This window comes from Anser brachyrhynchus (assembly GCF_964034855.1).
Source record: "Anser brachyrhynchus genome assembly, chromosome: 27".
NCBI lineage: Eukaryota > Metazoa > Chordata > Aves > Anseriformes > Anatidae > Anser > Anser brachyrhynchus.
Window position 1 is genome coordinate 5,407,737 of NC_137720.1, and position 24,536 is coordinate 5,432,272.

The 24,536-nt window shown below is 62.3% G+C and overlaps 2 protein-coding genes across 9 annotated transcripts; both read right to left on the minus strand.

Annotated features, from left to right (window-relative positions):
- Positions 1-317: 317 nt before the first annotated feature.
- On the minus strand, positions 318-3,525 carry LOC308183304 (uncharacterized protein). Of its 2 annotated transcripts, none has more exons than XM_080569203.1 (8): positions 2,995-3,525; positions 2,343-2,462; positions 1,978-2,243; positions 1,615-1,709; positions 1,283-1,503; positions 945-1,055; positions 734-854; positions 318-609 (listed from the first exon to the last, which is right to left on the minus strand). In XM_080569203.1, the coding sequence occupies exons 1-8, from the start codon at positions 3,063-3,065 to the stop codon at positions 454-456; spliced, it is 1,161 nt and encodes a 386-aa protein (XP_080425329.1). In that variant the 5' UTR covers positions 3,066-3,525; the 3' UTR covers positions 318-453. The 2 variants fall into 2 exon arrangements, with proteins under 2 accessions (XP_080425329.1, XP_080425328.1); XM_080569202.1 differs by having other exon boundaries at positions 725-854; positions 2,995-3,515.
- Positions 3,526-3,687: 162 nt separating this feature from the next.
- Positions 3,688-24,254, minus strand: PPARD (peroxisome proliferator activated receptor delta). 7 transcript variants are annotated; one of them, XM_080569181.1, is made up of 9 exons: positions 22,456-22,598; positions 20,212-20,281; positions 19,626-19,714; positions 9,541-9,774; positions 8,747-8,898; positions 7,883-8,021; positions 7,227-7,429; positions 6,458-6,911; positions 3,688-6,068 (listed from the first exon to the last, which is right to left on the minus strand). In XM_080569181.1, the coding sequence occupies exons 4-9, from the start codon at positions 9,674-9,676 to the stop codon at positions 5,821-5,823; spliced, it is 1,332 nt and encodes a 443-aa protein (XP_080425307.1). In that variant the 5' UTR covers positions 9,677-9,774; positions 19,626-19,714; positions 20,212-20,281; positions 22,456-22,598; the 3' UTR covers positions 3,688-5,820. The 7 variants fall into 7 exon arrangements, with proteins under 7 accessions (XP_080425307.1, XP_080425310.1, XP_080425306.1 ...); XM_080569184.1 differs by lacking the exons at positions 20,212-20,281; positions 22,456-22,598 and adding an exon at positions 24,188-24,254 and having other exon boundaries at positions 6,458-6,908; XM_080569180.1 differs by lacking the exons at positions 20,212-20,281; positions 22,456-22,598 and adding an exon at positions 24,188-24,254.
- Between the last annotated feature and the right edge of the window lie 282 nt (positions 24,255-24,536).

Below are 24,536 nucleotides of genomic sequence, written 5' to 3' on the forward strand. Positions count from 1 at the left end.
GAAACCCCCACCGCTCGCAGCCCCAAGCCCGGGGGTCCCTTTACCCCCCCCCGGGAAGCAGGGGGCGCAGGCAGCGTTCCGCAGCACGTTTTTATTGCACGATTTCCAAAGGTTTGGCTAAAAGCAGTTTAAAAACGGTGCCCTCCCCCCGCAGCCTGTGCGTTAAAACCCCCACTGCCCCCATCCCAGGGGCGCTAACCTGCCAAGGAGGCACGGGGAGGGGGCTGCGTGCCCCAAAACCCCTGCGGCTCCATCACCCCCAGCTTCCCGGGGCTTCAGCCGGAGCATTTGCCCCATCCCGCCCTGCAGCACCCTCCATGCCCCCAGCCACTCCAAACCAAAGCCAGGAGCAGCTAAACACGTTAAAAGCTGATGTCTCCCCTCCCAGAGGGCAGGTCCCTGCTACCAAGAGCACCCAAGGCTCAGCAGGGGGGTCCCAAAGGGTCCCACGGCTTAGTCCGAGTCGCTGGAGTCCCCAAAGAGCATCTCGTGGCCGTAGCTCGAGTACAGATAGTCCACCTCCAGCAAGGCCCTGGTGACAGCCCACTCGAGCAGGCAGAAGTCATCCTCCTCCTCGTCCGAGCTCTCCGAGGGAGAGGGGTTGAGCTCCTGCGGCACGGGACAGAGGGGGAGCCCCAGCCTGAGCCACACCGTGCGTCCACATGGTGCCCTGGCCCCCCCGGGACACATCTCGTGGCACCCCAGGACGCGTCTCCCCACTTACAGCTCTCACCCCCGGCCGCTGCAGACTGCGCCGTGGTGGCCGGCCGCCGGGCAGCTCGTGCAGGTAGATGCAGTCCGACCTGAACGGGCAGCGGCCGCGGTTCTGGATGAAGAACTTGCACCTGATTTTCCTGCAGGATTCAAAGCCCAGTTGCGTTCAAAAGCCCAGTTGCACGCACGGCTGCCGGAGCAGCGCAGAGCCCACGGTGCTGGGCACTCACCCCGTCCGCGCCTTGAAGCTTTCGATGAGCTGCTCCTTCTCGCCCGCATCCGAGACCCAGTACTTGTGGGGGATGTAGTAGCTGGAGGTGACCCGGCACTCCGGGCAGGCCCTGAGCGAAGGCAACGCGTGCTGGTGGGTCTCCAAAAGGGGAGCAGCCCCCAGCAGGGCTCAGCACCCACGCAGGATCCCACCACCACAGCCTCACCCCGCAGCCACATCCCGTCCCCGTCACAGCTCCCAGGAACCAAACCACCAGACCCGAGGAAGGAATTCAGGGTGCAGACGAGGGGACAGCGACCGTCCCCACGCTGCCCTGAGCACCCCCCGTGTGCTCACTTGATGACCGTGCTCTGGAAGTCCCGGCTGCGGCGCCACGTGCGGATGCAGCCCAGGCAGAACGCGTGGCCGCAGTTCGGGAGGATCCCGAAGAGCCGCTCCTCCGGCAGCGCCTTCTCGTACACCCGCTCCATGCAGATCCCGCACACCACGGCCTCGCTGCGCGCCCTCAGCGCCGCAGCGGGGACCGGGGCTGCCGCAGCACCCTGCTCCGCGGGGACCTGCGAGCGGAGCAGCATGGCACTGCAGCCCCTGCTCCATCCTTGCCCCAGCTCTTGGGACCGACACGGGGCGATGGGGGCAGCCCAGCCACCGGAGACCCCCGAGCCCACCTCCGAGCGCTCAGCCCACGTCGCCGTCTCCGCCGCCACCGCCTCTCTGGGGTCAGGGGAGTTTGGATCCAGTCCCAGCCCTCGCGGGTGGGAGCCTGCGGGCAGGAGAGCTGTTAGGAAAACACATCCCACCCCCTCATCAAAGGGCCAGGCCAGCTGCTTGCAGGGCACCGGCTCAGCAGTTCAGGTCCCCACCCTAAAAAAAATAAAAAGCAGCCAGGAGGGGTTTCCGCAGCCCCAGCTGGGCCCTGCCCAGAGATGGAGGGAGGGGGATTTGGCTCGAGGGTCGGTGTGTGCAGGATGCCCCACCACGACCACCCAGCACCCGCAGCCCTGCTGGTCCCCGGGGCAGCCAGCACCTACCTGCAGCGCCCCGAGCTCCTGCGGGGATGAATTCCTCACGGACAGCTCGCCCCGGGGGGTTGTTCAGCGCTGGGACGTCCTCTTTATCGTCCTCTTCCTCCTCAACCTCCACGTTTGGGAGCCTGAAGGCCGCCCGCGTCGCTCTGGGGACAGCGGGGACCGAGGTGCGCCAGGCTCCCCTCCAGCCCTGGCGGCCGGGGGCCACGCTGGGCACGGGGCTGTGGCGGCTCCTGGCCGGCACCGGCTCCTCCTGGACGTGCTGGTAGCTGGAGGAGGCCGGGGATGGACAGAGGGACAACGGGGTCAGCCCCGCACGGGCACCTCCTGGCTGCCAGCCCGTCCCCGTGCCACCGGGTCCCCCTCACCTGCAGCGCTCGCCGTAGGCGCAGGCCCCGCTCTGGAAGTAGCGGCACACCGGGGCCGACTTCCTGGCGTGGGAGAAGCGGCAGCTCCGGCCCCGCCGGCAGGATCCGCGGGCAAAATCCCTGCAAAGGGGGGAAAGCTGCGGGGCCAGGGGCTGGGGCCAGCCCCATTTACCCCAAAACCCAAGGGCCTGGGCACAGACACCCCCCCCCCAGGCACCAGCTTTGCCTGGATGCGGCCACGTTTTCCCATCTGGGATCCGGGGCTCAGCCTTTCCTCCTGGGTAATTAATTGCAAAGCAAACGGAGCCCAGGGGCTGGGCTGGAGATGGATGGGGCTGAGCAGCTGCTGCTCGAGCCTGGGGGCTCTCCTTGGAGGGGGAACCAGGGCAGGGGGGGGCTGGGGCAGCCCCCCAGGGGGGCACAGAAGGCAGCAGAAGCCCTCAGCATGGGGCTAGCAGTGAGGAGGTGCCTGGCCAGGACCCCCCAGCTCAAGGAGACATCCCAGCACCGCCCTCTCCAGCCCCACAACTTCTGGGGGAGACGGCAGGGGGATGCTCAGGGCTGTCACAAACCTCTCTCTGCCCCCCGTCGAGGGTCTCGCAGCCCATCTCCCCCCAGAGCCCTTCCTGCAGCCCCCCCCACCCAGCCCTACCTGCACAGGGGTCTCAGGCAGCCCCCCCGAGCCCTCAACGCCCCTGATGCCATCTGCGAGCCTGGCTCCATCTCCTCTGGGTGCCTACAGGGCTGGGGCCCTCCCTGGGGTATTTATGGCCTTGGCGGGTGGGCGCACCCGTTCCCACCTGAGCAACCCTCACCTTAATTAGCTTAACCCTCGCCCTGCTGCTCCTGGCACTGGCAGGGGAGGTGCAGGAGTCTCCGTCCCCCCCAGCCACTTGCTCCTGTCCCCGTGGGGACCCCAAGCACAGCCCAGCTCCCACCCAGACCCCTCGATTTACGCGGCCCCACGGGGGCTGGCGGAGGAGAGCGGGGCGCAAGGGGCTCCCCCGGGGGCTGGGGCAGCTCCAGGGCTGCTCAGGGTGGGGAGGTCCCGGGAACAAACCGGGCGTGGGAAATGCCGAGGGGCACGGGGCGACTTCCCGGGGAGCCCCCAAACAGGGGCTCGGCTCCCTGTGCTGCTTCCTTTTGGGTTTAGGGCAGGGAGAGCTCGGCTCCGATCCCGCTCACGACCTCGCTGCCTTTCCCTCTGCTTGCAAACGCGGGCAGGAAAATCCCAGCAGCTGCAGAGCCCTGGGAAGTGTCAGCAAACCCCAGCCCCTCCGCTGGAAACCCCCCCCCCAGGGCCCAAGAGAAACCCTGCAAAGAAGGGCTGGCTGCTCAAAGGTTCTTAAATATTTAGTTCCGATTTATTTAAAGTCAAGTCAGTTCGCGGACGCTATTTATATTATTAAAAACACTTGGAGGCTTGTACTTCTAGCAAAAATATACATTTCAGTTTGAGGGTTGTTAAACTGCCAGGAGGGGGGGGAAGAGGAAAAAGCTCCCCAGGTAACGAGCACGCGAGTCCCGGGCGCACCGGGGGGCTCTGGGGCCAAATCCCCCGGGCTGGGTGCGGCGTGTATCTCCGGTGCCTTCCCCAGAGGACTTCAAAGTGCTTTAGAAACGGTAATTCCCAACTCCCCTGCGAGGTAGGGACACGGGAAGGGGCCGGGAGGGCTGCGGGCAGGGAAACCGAGGCACGGCGAGGAGCCCGAGGGCGGCAGCGAGGGGGGGGGGGGTTGGGACCTGCCAGCCCCGCGGCGCGGAGGGGAAGCCCAGCGCTCTTCCCCTTGGGGTTTTGAAGGAATTATTGCACCAGGGAAATCCACTACCCTGAAGAGGAGGAAAACAAAAACCGATTCATCCGCTCCCGCACCCCCCCCCGTGGGATTATCAGTATTTGAATAAGGCTGCTCGGGGCGCAGGGGGTGCCGCGGGCAGGTCAGCGCTGCCTCTCGGGGGACGCAGCGCCCACGCCGGGTCCTGGGCACGGGCAGCACCGCGGCGTTTGGCTGCAGCTGTGGCAAGGTGCGAGGCGAAGCCCCCGAGCGGCTCGGGGCTTGGGCAGGGCACGGAGCCCGAAGCCGTCCCCTCGCTCAGGGGGATGTCGGCGGAGGGCAGGGGGGACTTCCCCGGCACAGCGCCCCGCGAGCATCCGCCCTCTCCCTCGCCTTTGATGAATACTTGGCATTTATACTGCGTGTTAGAGCTGCAAAGCTCGTTGCAACCAATGCGCTTATTAATCCTCATGTTCCCCCTCGGAGCGGAGGGCAGGTGACGGTGTGGCTCCCTTCCCCAAGCAGGGGAAACTGAGGCACGGCCATCAGCAGAGGGGCCGAAGGCCACGCAGTTAGGCAGCAGCAACACCAGGCTGGGCTGCAGCCACCTCCTGCTCTCCCGAACGCTGCTCTTCCCCCCTCGAAGGGTTGCCCTGCTGGTCCCGCAGCCCGGAGAGAGCAGGATCGTCAGATCCCAGCCCTTTGTGGCGCCTCCCAGCCGGGGCTGCCCCGTGCTCCCTTCCCGCGTCCCAGTAAACGTCCCCTCGCCGTGCCGGGCTCTGCGGGCTGGCCGTGACTTTCCCGGTGCTGGTGCTGCCGGGGGCTTTGCTCGCTCTGGTGCTCGCAGGGAGCCCAGCGCCTCTGCCCCACCAGGTTGGGAAGGGAGCTGCAGGACAAGGCACGAGCCCTGCTGCCTCCTCCCAACCCTGCAGAGCTCCAGACCTGGCCCTGGCCCCGTGCAGACATTTTTGGAACTGAGGTCTGCTCCGAACGGCCCGGGGAAGCAGAGAGACCTTGGCCTCTGCTCCAAAGGTGGATTTTTGTGGGTCAAACCCTTCCCTCCCTTCTCCGCGTCCCTCCCTCTTCACACGGGGGTGCTGAGGGGCAGGTTCCTCTGGGGCGGGGGCACTGGGGGCACAGTGAGGGCGCTGTGAGGACAGCTGTACCCGTCTTCAAACACTCTGGTTTTTCTTTGGGAAAAGAGAGAAACTTCCTTTCGTGACGCCGTCCTAGGCTCAGGACCACATCTTCGGAGTGCAATACAAAAAAAGACAACCACGACACGCTGTAAGTGCTGCTGCTGGGCCTGCTCGACGACCGCGCCACGCTCGGGCCTCTGAACAACCGCAGCAACCCCGCTGTCCCCAGGCTGCCGCAGGAACCCCGCTGTCCTCGCCGTGTGAACCGTCCGGCCGCTCCAGGGGCCCCCGGGGAGCAGCTGAAGAGCAGGGCCGCAGTAACGGAAACGGTAGCTTAGGGTTTGCCTCTAAATTTCGTTAGTGTGTGTTAACGGAAGCCCCCCGGCCTACCAGGTGGCGGCTGCGAAACCTTACGGCGTCCTGCCCTGTGTACCGTACGTTGGGGTCGTGTAGAAAAAGAGTTTCCAGTAGAAGAAACGGAAGACGTGGGGAAAGGTTTTCTTTGTTTTTGTACAAAGAGTCCCGCTGGGAATCCATGGCTTCATTCTCATAAATAACAGGTCCTCAGTACATGTCCTTGTAGATCTCCTGAAGAAGCGGGTGCAGAGAGGTCTCGGTCTCCGTCTTCTTGATCTTCTGCACCAGCTGGGCGTGCTCCGTCACCAGCTGCCGCAGGTCGGCCATCTTCTGCAGCAGCTTGGGGAAGAGGTACTGGGCGTCCGGGTGGTTGGACTGCAGGTGGAACTCCAGCGCCCGCAGGATGTTGTCCTGGATCTCCTCCACCTGCTTCACGTTCATCAGGCCAGGACGGTCTGCGGAGAGGAAGCACGGCAGCGGGGCGTTACGGGGTGGCCCTCCGAAGCACACGCTGCTCCTGGAGGCGCGGCGATGGGGACTGAAACCCACCCACAGGGACTGCAACCCGGTCAACCAGACAAGGGGAAAAACGCGTGCCCGCGGAGCACGTGTCCCGCAGCAGCCTGTGAGAAAGGCATGGCGCCTGGTCCCGGCGTGCCTGGCATCGCCGCCACTGAGAATTTTTGGTGTCAGAACTATTCAGGTCTTCTCCTGCTCCCCAAAGACCCCCCTGGCTGATGTCAGCCAGCAAAACCCCTGCTGAAGCAGCAGCCCAGCCCTCCCCGGCCCCCTTGGTTCGGGAAGGCTTTTTCTGACTCCCGCAGGGCCGAGAGCACCCGCTCACCTCCACACAGGATAATGGCAGCCACAAACAGAGACAGGTCGCTGTCATCCAGCTCCAGCGCGTTGAACTTCACAGCAAACTCGAATTTGGGCTCCATGATCTCGTTGAAGGGCTTGCGCAGGCTACGCAGGAACTCGCGGGTCACAAAGCCGTTCCCGTTGGCCACCAGCAGCCCATCCTTGTTCATGATGGAGGCCAGCATGGCAAAGATGGCCTCGTGCACCCCGTACTTCAGCAAAGTCACTTGGTCGTTCAAGTAGAGGCCTACGAAGCTGGGGATGCTCTTGGCGAACTCGGTGAGCTCCCGCACGGTCTCGACCGTGGTGCACTGGCAGCGGTAGAAGACGTGCACCCCGATCTCCTTGTAGGGGGGAATCCCGTTCACCAGCTGCTTCCAGACCAGCCCCTTCTCCGCTTGCCACAAGGTGTCCATGTCGTGGATCACAAAAGGCTGCTTGAAAGAGAAGCAAGCGGTCAGGAACCTGCCACGGGGACTCGAGCTACGAGCCCTGCCCAGGACACCTGCATTTGCCTGTCCGTTCGCTGTTTTCTCCTGCTGGGGCTGAGGGGCCCAGGCAAACAGCACCCGCACACACCCACACAAGTGTGCAAAGCAGCGAGGGCAGGGCGTGCAGAGCCCACGGAGCTGCAGCTGGGAAGTGGTGCACGTGCAATAGCGACAGCAGGAGCGAGGCGCACGTCCTCGCCCAGAGAAGAGCCCCCCGCACCGGCTGCGGCCAGCCCCGTTTGCCCTGGGGGGGGAACTTACTGGGGTGCTGCTGGCCTTCCCGGTCAAGATACCTCTCGCCTTCTTTTTGGTCATGTTGAAGTTTTTCAGGTAGGCGTTGTAGATGTGCTTGGAGAAAGCTTTCAGGTCGGCCACCTGCGGGTTCTGGCAGCTGATCTCGCTCGCCGTCAGCCCCGCCACCAGCTTCCTCTTCTCTGCCTCCGGCATGCGGCCGAAGCGGATCGCTGCGAGGAGCAAAACCAGTGAGCCCGCCAGCACCGCTACCCGCGCCAGCACAGCCCCACGCTGGGCTCCCATCCCTGCTCATCTGGGTTCTCTCGCAAGCCCTGCTTCTTCCCACATAAACACTTTGGCTCGGCCAGGAACAGGACGGTTACGCCTCAGGTTTAAAGATCCCAGCCACAGGAAAGCAATCTGAGTGCACAGTTCCTGCTGGGCCAACCTGGAGGGAAGAGCCCTGTGCCACCGGCCGGCCTGCACGGCAGGAACAAAGAGCCCCTTCTTGTAGGGAAGGCACGGATGAAAGAGACAAAAGCCCGAAGCACTGGGCTTCAAAGAAGATGATTCCCTGGCAAAAAAAAGAGCCACGGGATGAAGCGAGCTCCATCTGGCCTCCCCGTGTGAATCCCCGGGAGGAAGCTCCCGTGGGCAGGCCTGGGGACAAGGGTGCCACTCACCGTTATGTGACATGCCCAGCGAGAGGCATTTCTGGAAGCGGCAGTACTGGCACTTGTTCCTGTTCTTCTTCTGAATCTTGCAGCTCCGCTCACACTTCTCGTACTCCAGCTTCATGCGGATTGTCCGGCGGAAGAAGCCCTGCGAGCAGGCAGCGCACGGGGGGACGCGGAGCAGGGGGACAAGGGAACAGCGGCGTTAGCACCCGTGTTTCGGGGCCGGGCTGATTTATTATCCCCAGCAGCCTCACAGAGGCTCAGCCCCCTCCTCCTCCGCCGGGTATTTTCAGCGCAAGCAGAGCCTCGACCACAAGGAGAGGTGGTGTGGTGGTGGGAGAAGGGGGCTGCAGAGGAGGAAGCACACCGGGAGCCGGGCGTGTGATACTGCGGGCAGCCAGCAGGGAGGGATGGAGGAGCGGGCTGCGGGCCCGCAGGAATGTCTGGCAGGGCCCGGGCCGCTAACGCAGCCCCGCTGGCATCTGCTGTGGGGGAAAGAATTTCAGAGGCAGAGCCAAGCTGCGGCCAGCGGTCCCAGGGGACAAGCAGGCAGCTCGCTGCTGGTCCGCAGCACAGCCAGCATCTTGAAAAGCAAAGCCGGAGTCCCCACGCGGACAGGAGGATTTGCCTTACAAAGTAAAGCACGACGCAGTGAGATTTGGGTCGTACACATCTCAGCCGCCTCCTTCAGGACAGCGTTTGTGTGCCTGCCTGTCCGCTCTCTGGGCAGGTTGCAAGCGATTTTTTTAGCCATTTCATCCCGCATCCCTGCTTTGCCGAGGACCTGCTTGCCCGAAGAGCCACCGCTCTTCCCCAGGCTCTCAGCTCTGCTCGCTGTTGCCGAACCCAGCCCCTGCAGGGCGGACGCACCTTGCAGCCCTCGCAGGCGTGCACGCCGTAGTGGAACCCCGAGGCTTTGTCCCCGCAGACCCTGCACTCCACGTTCAGCGCTCCCGAGGCCGCCTCCTCGCAGCCCATCTGCAGTTGGTCCGACAGGGAGGGAGAGGAGCTCTGTGAAAGGTCTGCAAACACACGAGGGGAGGCAGCCTGTTGTGCAGTAGCCACAAGCACAGCATCACATCTAACCCCGTGGCTGGAGGGACTTCCAGCGCTTCCCAGCCCGTCGCTCGGGCAGTTAACCTCTGAGATCAGGCACTGGGCACAGGCTGGTGCCCTGTATAGAGCCAAGTGTTCCCAGCAGCGAGGAGACTCCACATCAGCTCTGATTTCTTCCTCTGGCATTCATGTTTAGGCAGCGAAATCCCACCAGCAGATTTGCCAGGCAGCTGGCACAGGGCTGGCACAGGAACAACGAAACTTCTCTCCCGGCTCCTACGATCGGTTTGCACCCAGGATTTCCAGGAGCAGCCAGGGAAGGGTTCTCAGGCACCCCGGGAGCCCTCCCCTCTCCCCCACGCACCCTCCGGGGCACAACCTTCCCCTCCTGGCCTCGTTGCCACCTCCCAGCCTGCTGCCAGCGGCTGTGCGGTGACCGCAGAGAAAGAAATACTTCTCCGTAACTTGGCCCTCAATGAATTATTTCACAAACGGAGGAAATTAAACCGAGCCAAGCCCCGTTCGCGTGCAGACCCGGTGCCCTTTGCCTTGAGCACGCTGTCTGGAGGACGTGGCTGCAGCCTGGATCCTCCCGGGGCTCCACTCACCTGTGTAGCTGCTCGAAGGCAGCGAGCTGTCTGGTCCTGCACTTGGGTCTGAGGCTCCGCTGGCCACCATCACTGCCTCTTCCTCTTCCTCCTCCTCTTCCCTGACCTCAGGTACTTCCTCCTGTAGTTGTTCCATAATCGATCACCCCTCAGTGCCAAGACTGCAATCCCTGTCATAGCTCTGGCATCATCCGCGTCTAGCCGAGATGGACCCTGCCAGGCTGGTGCGCTAGCCTGCGGACAGGGGGAGAGGCACGGCGTCAGGCGCAGGAGCTGCCACAGCAGCCCTGCTCTGCTTCATCTTATCCAGGGAGACAAGCAGCACCCCCCCCCCCACCTCCCGGGGCTTTTCTCTGGTGCTCTGCAGGGCTCAGGGAAGCGAAACCTCGCTGGGATCGTGTTCAAAGCCCAGCAGACAGATCCTGGGACACAAACCAGGAACCCGGGGCCGGTGCTGCCTGCCCTGCGGGTCCCGCAGCGGAGACGCTGCCCCGGGCAACATCCCCCGAAGCTACCAGTGCCCTGGGCAGTGTCCCGGTGGCAGCCAAGGCCGAGGTTTGGCAGAGCCACCGCTAGCAGAAAGATCAGGACCTTTCATTTTTCGGCTTCAGGATCCACCCTCAGCCTGACAACGGGGCGAGGACAGCGGCTGATGGGGGCAGGAGCGGGGCTCGGCGCGGTGGCCAAAAAACCCCAGACCCACGCGAGCCGTCTGCGAGACGGACGGCTTCCTGCCGGCCCCTGCCCTGCCGTTCCTTCCCGTCACGGCGCTGGTGTTTGTTTTCACTCATCGCGTTGTAACCAGCCCCGGCTGCCCTGCCAAGAGCCGCCGGGCCGAGCTCAGCCGCGGGGTCCGGCAGCGCGATCGCGCCGGCTGCACGGCCCAGCCCTGTCCTAATCCGGGGCTTCCTGTGGGAGGGTGGCCACGGGCCCCTTTCCCCCCCCCCCCATGTTTCCTCTCCTTGTTTGTGCTCGTCCATCGCGAGTGCCGTGCCGCGGGTGCCGAGGCCGGGCTGTTCCCCGCGCCCCGAGCCCAGCCGGCTCTCGCCCGGTGCCGCGTCGCAGCGCCTCTGCCTCCAGCCCTGACTCTTGCTCCAGCACGGCCGGCGCAGAGCTGCAGCCATTTCCTTCCAGGAGCTATCACAAAGCGCAGGATCCGTTGCTCTATTTCCACGGAGCCTCGATTAACAGACACCAGTTCAGCTCCTGGGGCATCCTCGCGCCTGCTCCCCGTGTAAGCCGCCTGCAGGGCTCTTGCACGAGGGCACCCCACGACCACGCGCGGCCGTGACCCCAAGGGGAGGACGAACCCCCCCGAAGGAGAGGCCGGACATCGACACGCTGCCGAGCCAGCAGCACGGGCACCGCCATGAGCCGCCGCAGGACCGCGGCCCGGGGACACCTCGCCGCGAATTCGGAGCCACGGGGCCCGAGGTCGCACCCGGCTCCGTTTCGAGGAGCGGGGACAGGGGCAGGGGGCTCGACTGAGCGCAGCGCTCCCTGCCCGCGCCTCCCGGGCAGCGCTGAGGCACCTCTCACGGGCTCTGTTACCCTTGGCCGCCGCTCACACGTGGGGCAGGGCATCCAGGCAGGCAAACCTATTCGTCAGAGGCGGAGGGTAACGAGCCGGACCTTTTTTAAGGCTCTATATAAACGCACAAACATCAGGAAAATGCTTTTGCCCGGCACGGCAGTCAGCGGGGGAAGGCTGCGGCAGGAGGAACCGGCCTCCAGCGGAAAACACAGCCAGCAGCACCTTACTGAGCTTGTCATTAGCTCTCCTTTGGCTCTGGCATCCATCAGGAGAGGCAAGCACTTAAACCCTTTGAGGACGTAGTCTCTGCTTCGCCTCCTCGGCCCCCGCAGGGACTCAGTTCTCCAGCTGCGTGCCCGGCACGCCGGGGCCATGCAGGGCCTCGCACCCCGCGAGCCACCAAAGCAACCCCACAGGACGGTGCCCCGTGCGGGCAAGGGTGCCAGGGGAAGGGCAAGGACTCAGGTCCCAGCCTTCGAGAGCGGCTGGAGAGCCAGCAGGAGGAAAGCTCTCGCCGGAAAGCTCTGAATTTATTGTTTTAATATCTTCTCGCAGGCCAAGAGCAGAGGGGCCTGGGCAGAGGGGAGCTGCGGGAGCTGTTTGCACACCTGCCTTTCCCGGAGCCGTTCCCCTGTTTTCCAAACAACGGCGATAGAGGCAGAGGAGGGGGGGAGAGGGATTAATTCCACCCGGCCGGCTGCACCCCCTGCCTCCAGCAGATGAAAGGCCGGGCAGCCGCAGCCCGGGGAAAGGCAGGCAGGGGCCAGGCCTCTGCGTGGCTGCAGGGGACGTGCGGATCCCAGGCCCCTGCGGGATGGGGCAGCGGCCAAACCTGGCTCCATGCGGAGACCGCCGAGCCTTTAGTTTCTTTCAGCTGGACGCGTTGAGCTTGGCATAAAGAACAAACCAGCGCTGCCTTGATCAAAATCAGCGAAAAAGCTTGCTTGATTCCTTTTAGCGCTGGATTCTTGCGGCACGTGCAGAGAGCAAACGACCGTGCCAGCCTCCGGGATGCTTTATTCAGCCCCAGACACCGGGGAGATTCCCTCCCTTCCCTCCTGCCAGCCCGAACAAAGGCGAGCCTTTGAGGACTGGAAGTGTTTGCACAGGATTACAGCGGCGAGCGCAAAAGAGCCGTGCCAGCTCCCCTGCGAGCCCCGTGGTTTGGCGTCAGAGCACGGCCAGGGGGTGCGGACCCTGCCCAGCCCCACACCTTTGTGGGACGGCACCAGGGACGGCTGTGCGGAGGGCAGAGGGTGCCCCAAAGGGCCCTTCTCACCTCCAGGAGCTCCCTGCAGCTCGGTGCCTCCACGTCTCCAGGCAGGGCAAGGAACGAGGAGGTTTCCTTCCCTGGGCTAAACCTGCCCCGGGTCCATCACGGCGCACGAGCAGGAGTGGGGCAGAGATTCCTGCCCGGCGCAGCCGCCCCCTTTTTCCATCTGGCAGCCATGATGGGAGCAGCGATGGAAAGCGAGGATGGAAACGGGGACAGGCACTGCGAATTCCTTCCTAAGCTTCTCCGGAAAATGGGGCAAATCTGTTTCCCTTCCTCTTCCCACAGGATGGGAACGAGCAAGAGGGCGAGCACCTCGTGACTTGCTCTGCCTTGGCCCAACGCCGTTCAAAGCTTTGGCAGCCGGGGGACGTTGGGCCGGCTGCTGTGCACGAAGGCTCTGCGCTCGGGCAGACGCTGCCGGGTGTCTCCCTCGCGGCTCCCACGCTGCCAACAGCGCCGGCACCAAGTTTTTCTTTACCAGAAGCCGGAGCCGAGCCCTCTGCCAGGTGGAATGACACGGCAGGAAAGCGGGGAAGAAGCGTGGCGCACAAGACAAGGGGGAAATAGCTTAAAAAAAAATAAAAAAAAAGCTGGCACGCCAGGGCTTGCACGGTTAAGAGGAGACAAATCTCCAGCCTCATGTGCAGCACGGACCCAATGCCTGGCGGCAGCGCTTCTCCAGAGCTGGTCAGGACCCGCGTCTTCCTCAGCACGGGGTACTTGCATGCTTCTGGCCAGGCAGCTCCTGGCAGCAAATCGGCATTTAAAGCTCAGAGCTACGTTCAGAGACAGCAGAAGCTGACACACGAGCCAGGAAGCGCCCAGTGCCCCGTGGCTGGTGCGTGGCAGGGCTGGCGGGGCGACGCGGCCGCTGTTACGCGGCTGCCCGTGGAGCGAAGCATCAGCAAGGAGGGGACGTGCGCTGCGACACGGACACCAGGGCGCTGGCAGCCACCGAGGGAGCGAGGAAGTGCTCATAATTAGAAGGACGTCATCTTTCAAACAGGTGTAGTTTCAAAGAAGAAGTCATTTCGACACGCTCGCTGGGGTGGGGAGGACTCCTGCCCCGTTCCCCTCCAGGGGAGGGCACATTCGGTTCTAATATTTTTATACGGACGGGGTGGGAGGCAGCTCCCCGACAAGTCCCTGTTGTAGTGTCGCCAGACGAGGCTCCTCCCTGGAACAGGGAAGTTTCCAGGCAAAGCAAAGCGCCAAAAAACGTCCCAACCTCCCAAGGGACAGGTCACAAGGTTGACCCACTCGAAGTTGTTCGAGTTACCCTAAGGGAGGCGACCAGGAAACGCGAAAGGAGACCGATTTACCACGGAAGCACTTCTGGCTCGTGTTTTTGTTCATCTGGATGAAAACATCAGACAAATTCACAGTCAACAGAAGTGAATCCCTTCGGAAGGATTCTGTTGGTTGTGCATTTGGCACCGGACAGCAGCATTTTCTGTGACATGGAGCACACAGCAAATATACCAAAAAACGGAGCTGAATCCGTAAAAAAATGTGGTGGTTGTTCATTGGCCATTATTTGCAGACATCCCTTGGGTTGTGTCACCACTTTGGGTATCTGCTGATAGAGTACCAGTTTCTGTTCCCCCTCCTGCACGTCAGCTACTCCTAATAAAAGCCATATAAGAGCTCAGCAGACGCTGCAACACAGGAAAGGTAACTAAGTGCAAAAAATCCACAGAGACAAACAATGAAAATGTGTTTTGTTTTTGTTCCTGAAAGACCGACGCACCTATTCATTAGCTAACGAGATCTCGGCAGCGCTTACTACCCCAGCGTTTCCTCCCTTACTCAGAAGCCTTGGCCGCCAGGCAGCTCCGTGCAGAAGTGAACTACTGGAGCTGGCGGGGAAGAAACCTTCGCCCCGTGCCGCGGCACCCGGCCCTGGCCAGCACTGCTACTCGGGGCCTGAGAGAAATTAAAGCATCTGCTCCGACGCTGCAGATGTCCAGCCCCTTGTCCTCACTGCAGGTTGCTTTTCACCAAGCGCCAGCCCAGCCGAGGCAGCAGCAGGGTGCTGCCCGAGCTGCTATTACCGCCGCGCTGCTAATTACTCGGGAACACGCGACGGAGGAGCGCAGGAGGTTCCCTCGCTTGCCTCGAGCGGCCAGGCTTGCCAATATGAATCACACGTCGCCTGCGTGTTTGAACTCATCCACTTCCTGGCCACTGAGAAAAAAAAAAAAAAAAAAGTCGGAGAGTTATGAAACTCGCTGGATCCTTCTCTTTTTGCGCCGCAATCGTCCCCCAAAAAAAACTAGATCACATTTTGATCTGAAAGGAGCTTCCTGCTTTCTCACCGGTGCTGGGTTTTCTTTGGAAGAGGGTTAATGCTCCTGCAGGGCTCAGCCCTACACTCCTGGCTCTCCTCAGCCTCGGACGAGCCAGGATCTGCAGCTCTCTTCCACAAAAAGGGCGACGGTCTCGAGCTCTCCCCCGAAGTTCTGCTCCGTGACCTTCAGCAGCTCCTGCCGCCCCCCGTACCTCTATTTCCTCCGTCATCCAAAATCACGCTAACCGGGTCCTGCAGCGCTTCCTTCCCGGTCCTTTCCTCGCTGCATTAGCTCACAGAGACGGCATGTTTTGGACATCGGTGCCAAGCGTCATTGTTTATTCCCGTGGTACGGATTCGGACACCTGTTCCCAGTCACGCTCGCCCGCCCGCCCCCGGCCCAGCGCGCCGCGCTGCTCGTGACCCTCTCCTCCCCCTGCACATTCCCATATGAAGCGTTTCCAGGAGGGCTTTCAGCGAACAAACTGGCAGGGCTCGGGCTGGCAAGTGCCAGCCGACGGTTGTGTTTTGCTGTCAGCTCAGGACAGCCCGGAGCAGGCAGGGGCAGGGGGTGCGCGTGGCCGGCCGGGCCGGGCCGAGGACGGCAGCCAGGAAACAAGCAGGTACCTGAAAGGTGACACCGCCGGGGGCTGCTCGGCACTGGAAACTGCACAGACTTGGTGCCATTTGAGAAGATCGTTAAGTCCGGTAATGAGAGAGGCCCGTCCCAGCTCCCGGCAGGGCACAGCGGAGGCGGCCCGACCCTTCCTGCGATGCCGGGCGATGCGTTCCCCCTCCTGCCTGGGGCTGTCCCCCCCGCGAGGACGGTGCTTTGGGGACAGCGCTTCGAGCTCGGCACGCGGCCTTCAAGCGCTGCTGGGGGGAGACACGAGGCAGCTCGGAGGGTTAGGTGCCAGCAAGAGACCCCGACCCCACGGCCCTGTCCCAGCTCCATACGGAGCCGGTGCCCAGCACGACGTCGCCCAGCGGGCAGGCGCTGCCTTCCACATCCCTGCTGCCTCCCTGGAAGTGCAGAGGAGCCGCCTGGGAAGCGTTCCCCTTCACCATCCCGAAAGGAGAGAAGTTTGGCGGCTCGGAGCCCGTCGACCTGCTGGAAGCTGGGGCTCTCTGAGCCCCCGAGCCCCCCGCGCGTCGCTCCAGGGCGCTGGGTTTGCTTACAGAGCCCTCGTCCCCCCGAAGCGGAGCAGGCCACGTGGGAGGATCTGGTTTCGGGAACATCAGTAATTATAGAACAGGGCTGACAGGGAGGGAACAGCAACAAGGCTTCCCGAGGAAAACAGCGGGCACGGGCTCAGAGCAACGTTTAAAGGGAAAACCCGGAAAAAAGCAAGCGGAGCGCGGTGCCACCGCTAACCCTGGAGTCAAAGTGCCTGACTCGTGGGAACACCTCGCGCCCAAGCCTGGCGTGGTTCTTCCCAAAGCCTCAATGTCACCGGGACACCAGCGAGCGTCACCCCCGGGGCAATCAGATCCCTGGAAAAGAGACGGGGGAACAGCAGAAACGCGGCAGCAGGCCAGGGCATCCACTGCTCTGAATCACAGGCACACGCGGGCAGCCCGTCGGCAGGAGCCAAATACCCAAGAGGCCAGGAAGCCCCAGTGCCAGGTGGCCCGAGCTCCCAAATCCAGGAATCACCCTCAAAAACGTCACCAAACCTCCAAAACGTTACCAAAACCCCTCCTCTTCGCAGCGGCTGAGATCCCCTGGGCTAAATCTACCAGGCTGTAAGTTTGTTGTGCTTACACTCGGGCTCCCAGAAACGCGCTACGTGTTTTGTAGACCTTAGCAAAATATCCCGGGCACCAGGCATTCAGCCCTGATCCCAGGACGCAGCTGACAGTGAGCGATTATGCACAGGCACGAGTTCAGATGATTCAGCAGGGGCTGGGAACGCACGCGCTGGAACAGAACAAACCTTCGCTTCACCTCTCCTTCGAACGCGGAGCAGGGAACGAGGAGTAAATCCGAGCTTGCCTCTGTCTCCTCACGGACAACTCCAGAGAGCGTTAAGATAACTTTGTGTAACAAACTAGTTCAACACCCTCTCAGGAATTCGGAGCAGAACTGTGTTTCCTTACTATTTTTGGCCACGTTCACGCAGCAAGAGCCGGCCGGAGGGACGGAGGTTTCCCTGCGTTTTCGGCAGCGATGCGAGCAAGCGACTAAACGCGGTCCCGGCAGGACAGCCCCGCCGGGGAGAGGACCTCGGCGTGCTCCTGTCCCTTTGGATTCCTGCCTCAGCCCCTAGGAAACAAAACACTGGAGCAAAGCATCAGCACCTCTCCTAACACCCTCATGTCCTGGGCACCAGCAGAAGGAGAAGCAGAGATCTGAAGCGAGACCACCACCACCGCTTCCTGACAGCCAGCTCCAACCCCGAGCTCGTGCTCACCGACAGCTCTTTGCCAGAGCCCCCAGTGTCCCCAAGTCCCACAGCACAACGCCTGCCCCGCAGACACGAGAACCCATGGCTTTATGGCACGTGGGTCCCTCACCACCAGCGCCCATGGGGCAGACAGTTTCCATGGTCCAACAGCTCTGGCAGCATCCATATAATTAACGTAGAGGTAGAAAGCAGATTGGGGGATTTCAGAAACATTTCAGATTTGCATTAAGACGATATTTGGACTTGCATTAAAAAAAAAAGTTCTAAAAATCAGCGAGGACAGAGAGTTAAGCCTAGGTTTCCGTCACTGAGGTGGCTGCAGCAAACCTCGGTTATTTTGAAGCCATCTCACCCGTCCCTTCTTCAGCACGACAAAACCTTTCCTGACGAGACTTTCATTAGCAGCAGTACGTTTCACAGCAAAGTTTGTCTTAACAGATTATCAAAATAATAAAAATAAAAACCCCTATCGGCTCAGGCAGGAGAGCTCACCTGCCCTTTTGCACCACCGGCACCATTCCCCGTCGCATGCCACATCTCCGCTCGGGGTTTGAACTTGCACGTTCTGCGTTTAGTGTGCGGAGTTCCAGTTCCCAGACCGGGGCAAACCAAAAAACGCTTCAGGAGGGCACAGCTTCTGGTTAGCACGAGCATTATCTGCCTGATGCTATCCGCAAGCCTCAAAGGCGTGCTCCGGCATGACCCAGCGCCACGAGAAACATTCACATTTCTGGCTCGGGCTTTCACCCCGACACCTCTTCTCAGGCAGGATTTCCTAAAAACCCCAGCCTCAAAGCCCACGCTTCAGAGCGGGACCCGTGCGGGGGATCTGCAGCACCCCAACACACACCTGGCCCAAACGGCCCCACGTTCACAAGCTCTCAGCTAAGTCCTGGAGGACCCAGACATTTTTCAGACGCTGCGACTGCAGCACTGAACGTCAGAGCATTTCAAGAAGTCATCCCGAAACTAAGACCCGTCTTGAGTCAGTTCTCTTCTGCAGTCTTGCAGTCACGCAGGGCTCAGTGAACAGCATCCAAAAATCGTTCGTTTTGGGGAAGATGTGTTTCACAACCTCCTTGACCAAAAGGGTTCACACCGGCATCGATGGCTACACTCGAAACCCTGCTTTGAGAAAGTGATTTCCGAGGCACTCTGCCAACGCAAGGGTATTTCGGAGTGTAAGATTAAAAAAAAAAGGAAAATAGCTCTTCTGCAGAATAATCCCATTCATACTCGCTACGGAAATCACTTCTGCTTGTCTAGACTTTCCCCCAGTCTCAGAAATCATCGCGCCAGTGACACGTAGTACATCTCTGAGGAGTGACACCTCTAGAAAAGCAGAGACGGCTCCGCAACGCCCCGTGTGAAAGCGGCTCCGCAGCCTGACAGACCGGGGCTATCAGCACGGGAGCCAGCACAAACCACAAATAAACCAACGGCTCGAGAAGTGCACGGTCAGGGCGAGCCAGGCTGGGTTCTCGCAGCAAAGAACCCCTCAGCCATAAGCACCGGGACATCATCGCGCCCGATTAAAAACCGTTTGCGGGTCGGGTCCCGCTGCCCGGAGGGCTCCGTGAGCCTCCTGTCACGCCAGCCCCTCCACCTCCAAGAACATTTGCAGATTTCCAGTTCGCAAATTCAAGAGCCACGGATAAATCATTCCCCAAAAGACACGATGTACTGTACGGAAATAGGGATTTGTCAGCAGGCAAGACCCTAGAGAGAAAGAGCCCATTAACATCGGCAGCAAGCAGTTCTGTACAACAATGCCTCCCCATCGGCTCAGCCTCGTGTGGCTCGTCACAAAACCCTCCCCACGCACCGCGGGGTTCCTCGGCAGTCCCTGCCCCGACCGCCAGAGCAGGGGGAGCAGAACAGCTGCACAAGCTCGAGGAGACACTTATACAAAAGACCGCATCTCCGTCCAGCTAAATACCTTAGGCGCTTGTTGCGGCGGAAATAAATCCGCCCTGGCAGGGGTTTAGAAGCCGGGCACGGCGTTTGGGTGCGGGGCGACCACCCCGAGGAACGTCAGCATCCCCACGGGCAGGAGCTGAGCCCTCCGGGCCACGTCCTCCAAAACTATTTCAGCTCTGCAGTAAGCCGCGGAGTTTTGGCTGCTGGGGCAGTTACGCAGCAAGCGATGTTATCGGCGCCGGTGTCAGATCGCGTGTCCAGATAAGTAGGTGAACATTTACCTAAGCACAGCCTCTCATCCCACGTGACCTCCCCACTCTCGGAGCAGCAATTTCAGTCGTAAAACCAGCGAACTGATCAAATTTGAAGTTGTTATGCTTCGAAGGCAGCAGCTGGCTCAGAGGAACGGGATTAGACCACAATACTTACAGCAGGCTCCTAAGCAAAATCCTTAAAAGATTTTGTTCAGAAACCGAACGGGAATAAGTCTCCGAATTCAGATTTAAAAAGAAACTCGAGAAAGTTTAAGCCCGCGGACAAAAGTGAAACTTGCTGAAAGCAAGTCACCCTCCGTGGGCTCTTCCCTACCCCGAATTTTTTAAAAGACAAACAGAGAAAGCATTTTGGAAGGGCAGGCACGCGAAAGGGAAGGGTTACCTCTCCGCAGCAGCTGTCCCCGTCTGCCCGCCGGTGCAAGCCCCTGTCCCGTTACCATGTCAGCGCGGAGAGCCGAGCAGCGAAGCAATCTGCAAAGAGAACACAACACGAAGTTCCCCGGCTGCGCCGAAGGCCAGATATTTATGCCGCCGGGAGAACTGGGACAGATCCAGCGACGTCTCCGAAATTTAAACACACGCTCCCTCTACCGCACGCTGCAACCATCTGCTGGGGCGAGTCCCCGGCGCCGCGGGGAGGCAGCGGGAGCGGAGCCCCCGACGCCCCTGCAGGGACGCCCGGGAGCCCTCCTCGGGCTTTAGGAGCCGGGAGACCCCCACGGGGACGCTGCCTCGGCCTCGTGGCTGCCACCTCGACGGGTCGACTTCCCCCACCGTGCGCGAGCGAAGCCGATGCTAACGCACGGACCCAGCTGGGAAAGGCTGGCGTGGCCACGAGGCCGTTTGTTTACTCGGCTCGCTTAATCCCTCTTTTGGAGGCTGCCTGCGAGTTCCTGCAATTTTAATGAACCTCTCTCTCTCCCTCTCTTTCTCGGGTTGTTGAAACTGGAGGATTTGACGGAGCTCACCCCTCCTGGTTTTGCTGCTAAGGTGGCGAATAGCGCTAATTTCAGACAGGAGAGCAGTAGGAGACCACCGCTGGAAAAAAAAAACAAAAAACACCACGGCTTCTGAGGCTGACCTGGAGGACTTACAGAAAATATGCTCTATTTTTAGACACAGTTATGCAGACTAACTGGACTAACGCATTAAACAAAGATGTTGTGAACATGATGCTACTTGAACCCGCGTACCCTCCCTGCCGTGACACAGGCTCAGCTGCTCCTCCCACCCCCCTGGAAAAGCCCCGCTCCTATCGCTGCCTCTTTCAGGGCAACAAGACCCGCGAGGCCGCCGAGCACCGGCCGGGGAGCCCACGGCACCAAATCCCACCCCGTGCCGCACACCCCGCGTGCGACGAGCACCCGGAGCTTCACCTGCCCAGCACGGCAGGAAGAAAGGAAGGAAATCCTCTGCCCCTCAAAGCCTCGTGCTCCTGGAGAGGCTTCTAGGGTGGGTATGAAGGGCATTTCCTACGTGGCCGAGCAGCCCCAGGCACCTCCAGGGGATGGCACGAGTGTGAGGGCCAGCAAAACAACGCCTGTCCCGCGGAGCAGTAGAAATACAGAAACAGAAATACAGAAAATATATATATATAAAAAAAAACAACACACCAAACTTGAAGGAAGCAATTGTCCCCGTGCTGCAGGGAAGGGGCTGAGCCGCAGCATCACCGCGTGCCCACGTGAAGGGGCAGAGGTCCAGCACCCAGCCCTCTGCTGCGCGGGGCCATAAAACCGGCAGGACGTTACGGCTGCAGCAGGTCCCCCCCCCGGAACGGAAGGGGTTTTTCCCAGACACCCAAGACAAGGCTTTTTGTTCCCCTTCCTGGTGAGGGGAGGTAATAAAGTCATTACAGCCCCGCTGGCGCATCAGGAGCAGGCTTTCTTCACCTCCACCGGCAATAAAACCCGTCCCTGACTCGGTGACAAAAGTTGACGGTGTCAACGAGCGCATGAATCACGCACGGGGAGCGCAGGAATCACACCCCGAGCTCGCTCCCAGCGCGCGGCGGAGCCGGGAATTCGGAGCGAATTGCGGGCTCACCTTGCCCTGCTCGCAGGTAACTGCCGGGGCGTGCCCACGGGCAGCGCTTGCACCAGCTCAGCGGGGAGCTGCCGGCGCGTCCCTCCCTGGGAGTCCCGGGGAGCTCACGGGGAAAAGGATTCCCCGCTGAAGGCAGCGAGGGAAGTCGCGGAAAAAAAAAAAAAAAAGAGCAGGAGGAGGGAGGAGTGGGTCACAAACCAGACGCGGGATGTGGGATGACTTACGGGGCTGACCGCAGCCGTGCCCTCGGTCCTGCTGCATCGGGCAGGGCTGGTGCTGCCCTGAGCCCGCGTGTCTGATGCCTGCAAAGCCCCCGGCCCTGCACGGGGGGCTCCAGAAGAGCCCCAAACCTTGCACGGGGGGCTCCAAATCCCCAATCCCTGCAGGGGGGGCTCCCAGTGAAGCCCCTGTCCCTGCCCGGGGGGTTCCAATGCCCCAATCCCTGCACGGGGGGCTCCAGAAAAGCCCCAAACCTTGCATGGGGGGCTCCAGAAAAGCCCCTGTCCCTGCATGGGGGGCTCCCAGTGAAGCCCCTGCCCCTGCCCAGGGGGTTCCAAAGTCCCATTCCCTGCACAGGAGGCTCCCAGCAAAGCCCCAAACCCTGCATGGGGGGCTCCAAAGCCCCAATCCCTGCATGGGGGGCTCCAGAAAAGCCCCAAACCTTGCACGGGGGGCTCCCAGTGAAGCCCCTGCCCCTGCCCGGGGGGTTCCAAAGTCCCAATCCCTGCACAGGAGGCTCCCAGCAAAGCCCCAAACCCTGCATGGGGGGTTCCAAAGCCCCAATCCCTGCACGGGGGGCTCCAGAAAAGCCCCTGTCCCTGCCCGGGGGGCTCCAGAAAAGCCCCAGCCCCTGCCCAGAGGGGTCCCCAGCACCCAGGGGCTCACCACACCGCCTCCTTCCCCTCCGGTTGACATCTGCCAGCGAGCATGAGGCTTCCCGGCACAGATTTTGAAGGGACGGCGGCCGAGGCCGGACGGAGGAGGCGAGTTACCCGGCGAGGCTGCCCGAAGCCACGCGACGCACCGCAGTTGACGGCCGCCGCATGCTCCGGGGACGCCGCGGAGGGCTGCTGTCCCCTCCTGTCCCCTCCTGGCCCCAGCCAAGCTGCGCCCTCAGCCACCTCCGCGCCTCGATTTCCCACCCAGGGACGCTCAGACACACCTACCTCGTAAATAGGGATTGAACCCCGATTCACTGGCTTCTCTAAACGCCTCGGAGCCTCTCTGATCATAAACAACCAGGGCAGTTAAACCTCGGCTGAGGTGGAGTCGGGCGGCGCAGAAGCTTTTGAAAGCGCAACAAGGCGAGAAGCCCTTCCGAGCACACAACACAGGGGAGGTAACGGCAGTTCAGAGTGACCCCCGGGTCCCCGTTCGCAATAACAGGGCTCCGGGGGGGCCAACAGGGAAGGAAAAAAAACGCAGCAGGTGGGAAGAACAAAACAAAGGAGGGAAGCAGGAGGTAAAATTAAATCAGGGCTTGCTTAGAGGTCCCGCCACCTACTTCTGCACGCTGCTTTACCTTTCACCTAGGACTTTTTTTTTTCTTTTTTTTTTTTAACGAGAGCTTTTTAGGCTAATTAGGAGCTGGAGTCAGCCCAGCCAGCACCGCCCCGCCGCACTGGGCTGCGGTCGCAGACGCGGCGTGGTGCTGAGCCCCTCGGGCACCGCGTCCCCCCCCGGGGACGAGCTGCCCCTGCGCTTTCTCTGCCCTTTTTAAATATTTTTTTTTCCCGATAAAAATCCTTTATTTAGGATCTCAGCAGCGGGAAGGGGAGCAGAGCACGGGGTGGCATCGCCGGGTCCCCACCCGATGGCCAAGCCACGCTGCTGGCCCCGAGCTGGGCACCCCACAGCCCCCCCCCCCCCAGCAGCCCCCCAGCTCTGTCCCCCCCCCCTCCGTGACCACCGAGGTGCTGCCCACGAGCCCCCTGGGACCCCCGGGGTGGGGGGGGACCCCCGGCACAGAGCCACCCGGCCCCCAGCTTCTCCTCCTCGCAGCCCAGCCCCGGGAAGCAGCGGGCGGCTCCTCCTCAACACCTGCCCTTGGGGACGGGCCCCCCCATCCTCATCCTCGCCCCCCAACCCCGTCCTCAGCACGTCCCCCCCCATCCCTCCCTCCCTCTCCTCGCTCTTCCCCGATTCCCCGAGGAGAAGCAGCGCCCGCACCCCGATGTCACCCAGCTGCCCCTGCACCCAATCCTTACCCCCCCCACCCCACCCCGGGACCCCCAGGGCCCTGTCACCCTCAGAGAGCCCCCCCGTCCCCCCCCATACCCCTACACCCACCCCATCCCCACTGTCACCCCCTCACACCCCCCCTTGTCCCCAATGTCACCCCACACACCCCCACGTCCCCCAAATCCCCCTTGTCCCCCCCCCGTGCTCCCCAACCCCCCCCTGCCCCCCATATCCCCCCAATACCCTCACACCCCCCAAAACCCCCCTCATCCCCCAGCCCCCCCCAAACCCTCACACCCCCCCCTAACGCCCCCCCCTCACCCCCAGGTCCCCCCCATGTCCCCCCCACACCCTCACGTCCCCCAAACCCCCCACACCCCCCACACCCCCCCGTGCCCCCCACACCCCCCCTTGTCCCCTACATCCCCCCCCACACCCTCACGTCCCCCACACCCCCAAAACCCCCCAGGTCCCCCCCAAGCCCTCACGTCCCCCCCCCACCCCCCCTCACCCCCCCGTTCCCCCTCACCCCCCCATGCCCCCCCCACACCCTCACGTCCCCCTCACGCCCCCCGCGTCCCCCCAAACCCCCTCGTCCCCCAAACGCCCCCCACACCCCCCATTTCCCCCCCACATCCTCACGTCCCCCCACGCCCCCCCGTTCCCCCTACGCCCCCCATTTGCCCCCACGCCCCCCACGTCCCCCCCCCCGCTCACCTCCCGCCGCCGGCCCCAGCTCCGCCGCCGGCGCCCCCCCCGCCCCCGCACGTCACCGCCGCCCGCCCTGACGCCACCGCCCGGCCCAGCGCCCCGCAGCCAATCAGCGCCGCCGGCAAGTCCGGGCCGCGTTGCCACGGCAACGGCCCAAGCCCGCCCCGCGCCCGCGTCGCTCGGCGCCCCCTGGCGGGCGCGGGCGCGGCGCGGGGCTTGATGGGAAATGTAGGCGCGGAGCGCGGGGTGCGCCGGGAAGGGAAGGCGGGGGGGGGGGAGGCGCAAAATGGCGGCGGGGTTGTGGTGAGGGATGTGGGGTTCCTCCTGCCCTCCCCAGCACGCCCTGTGTGCCGCT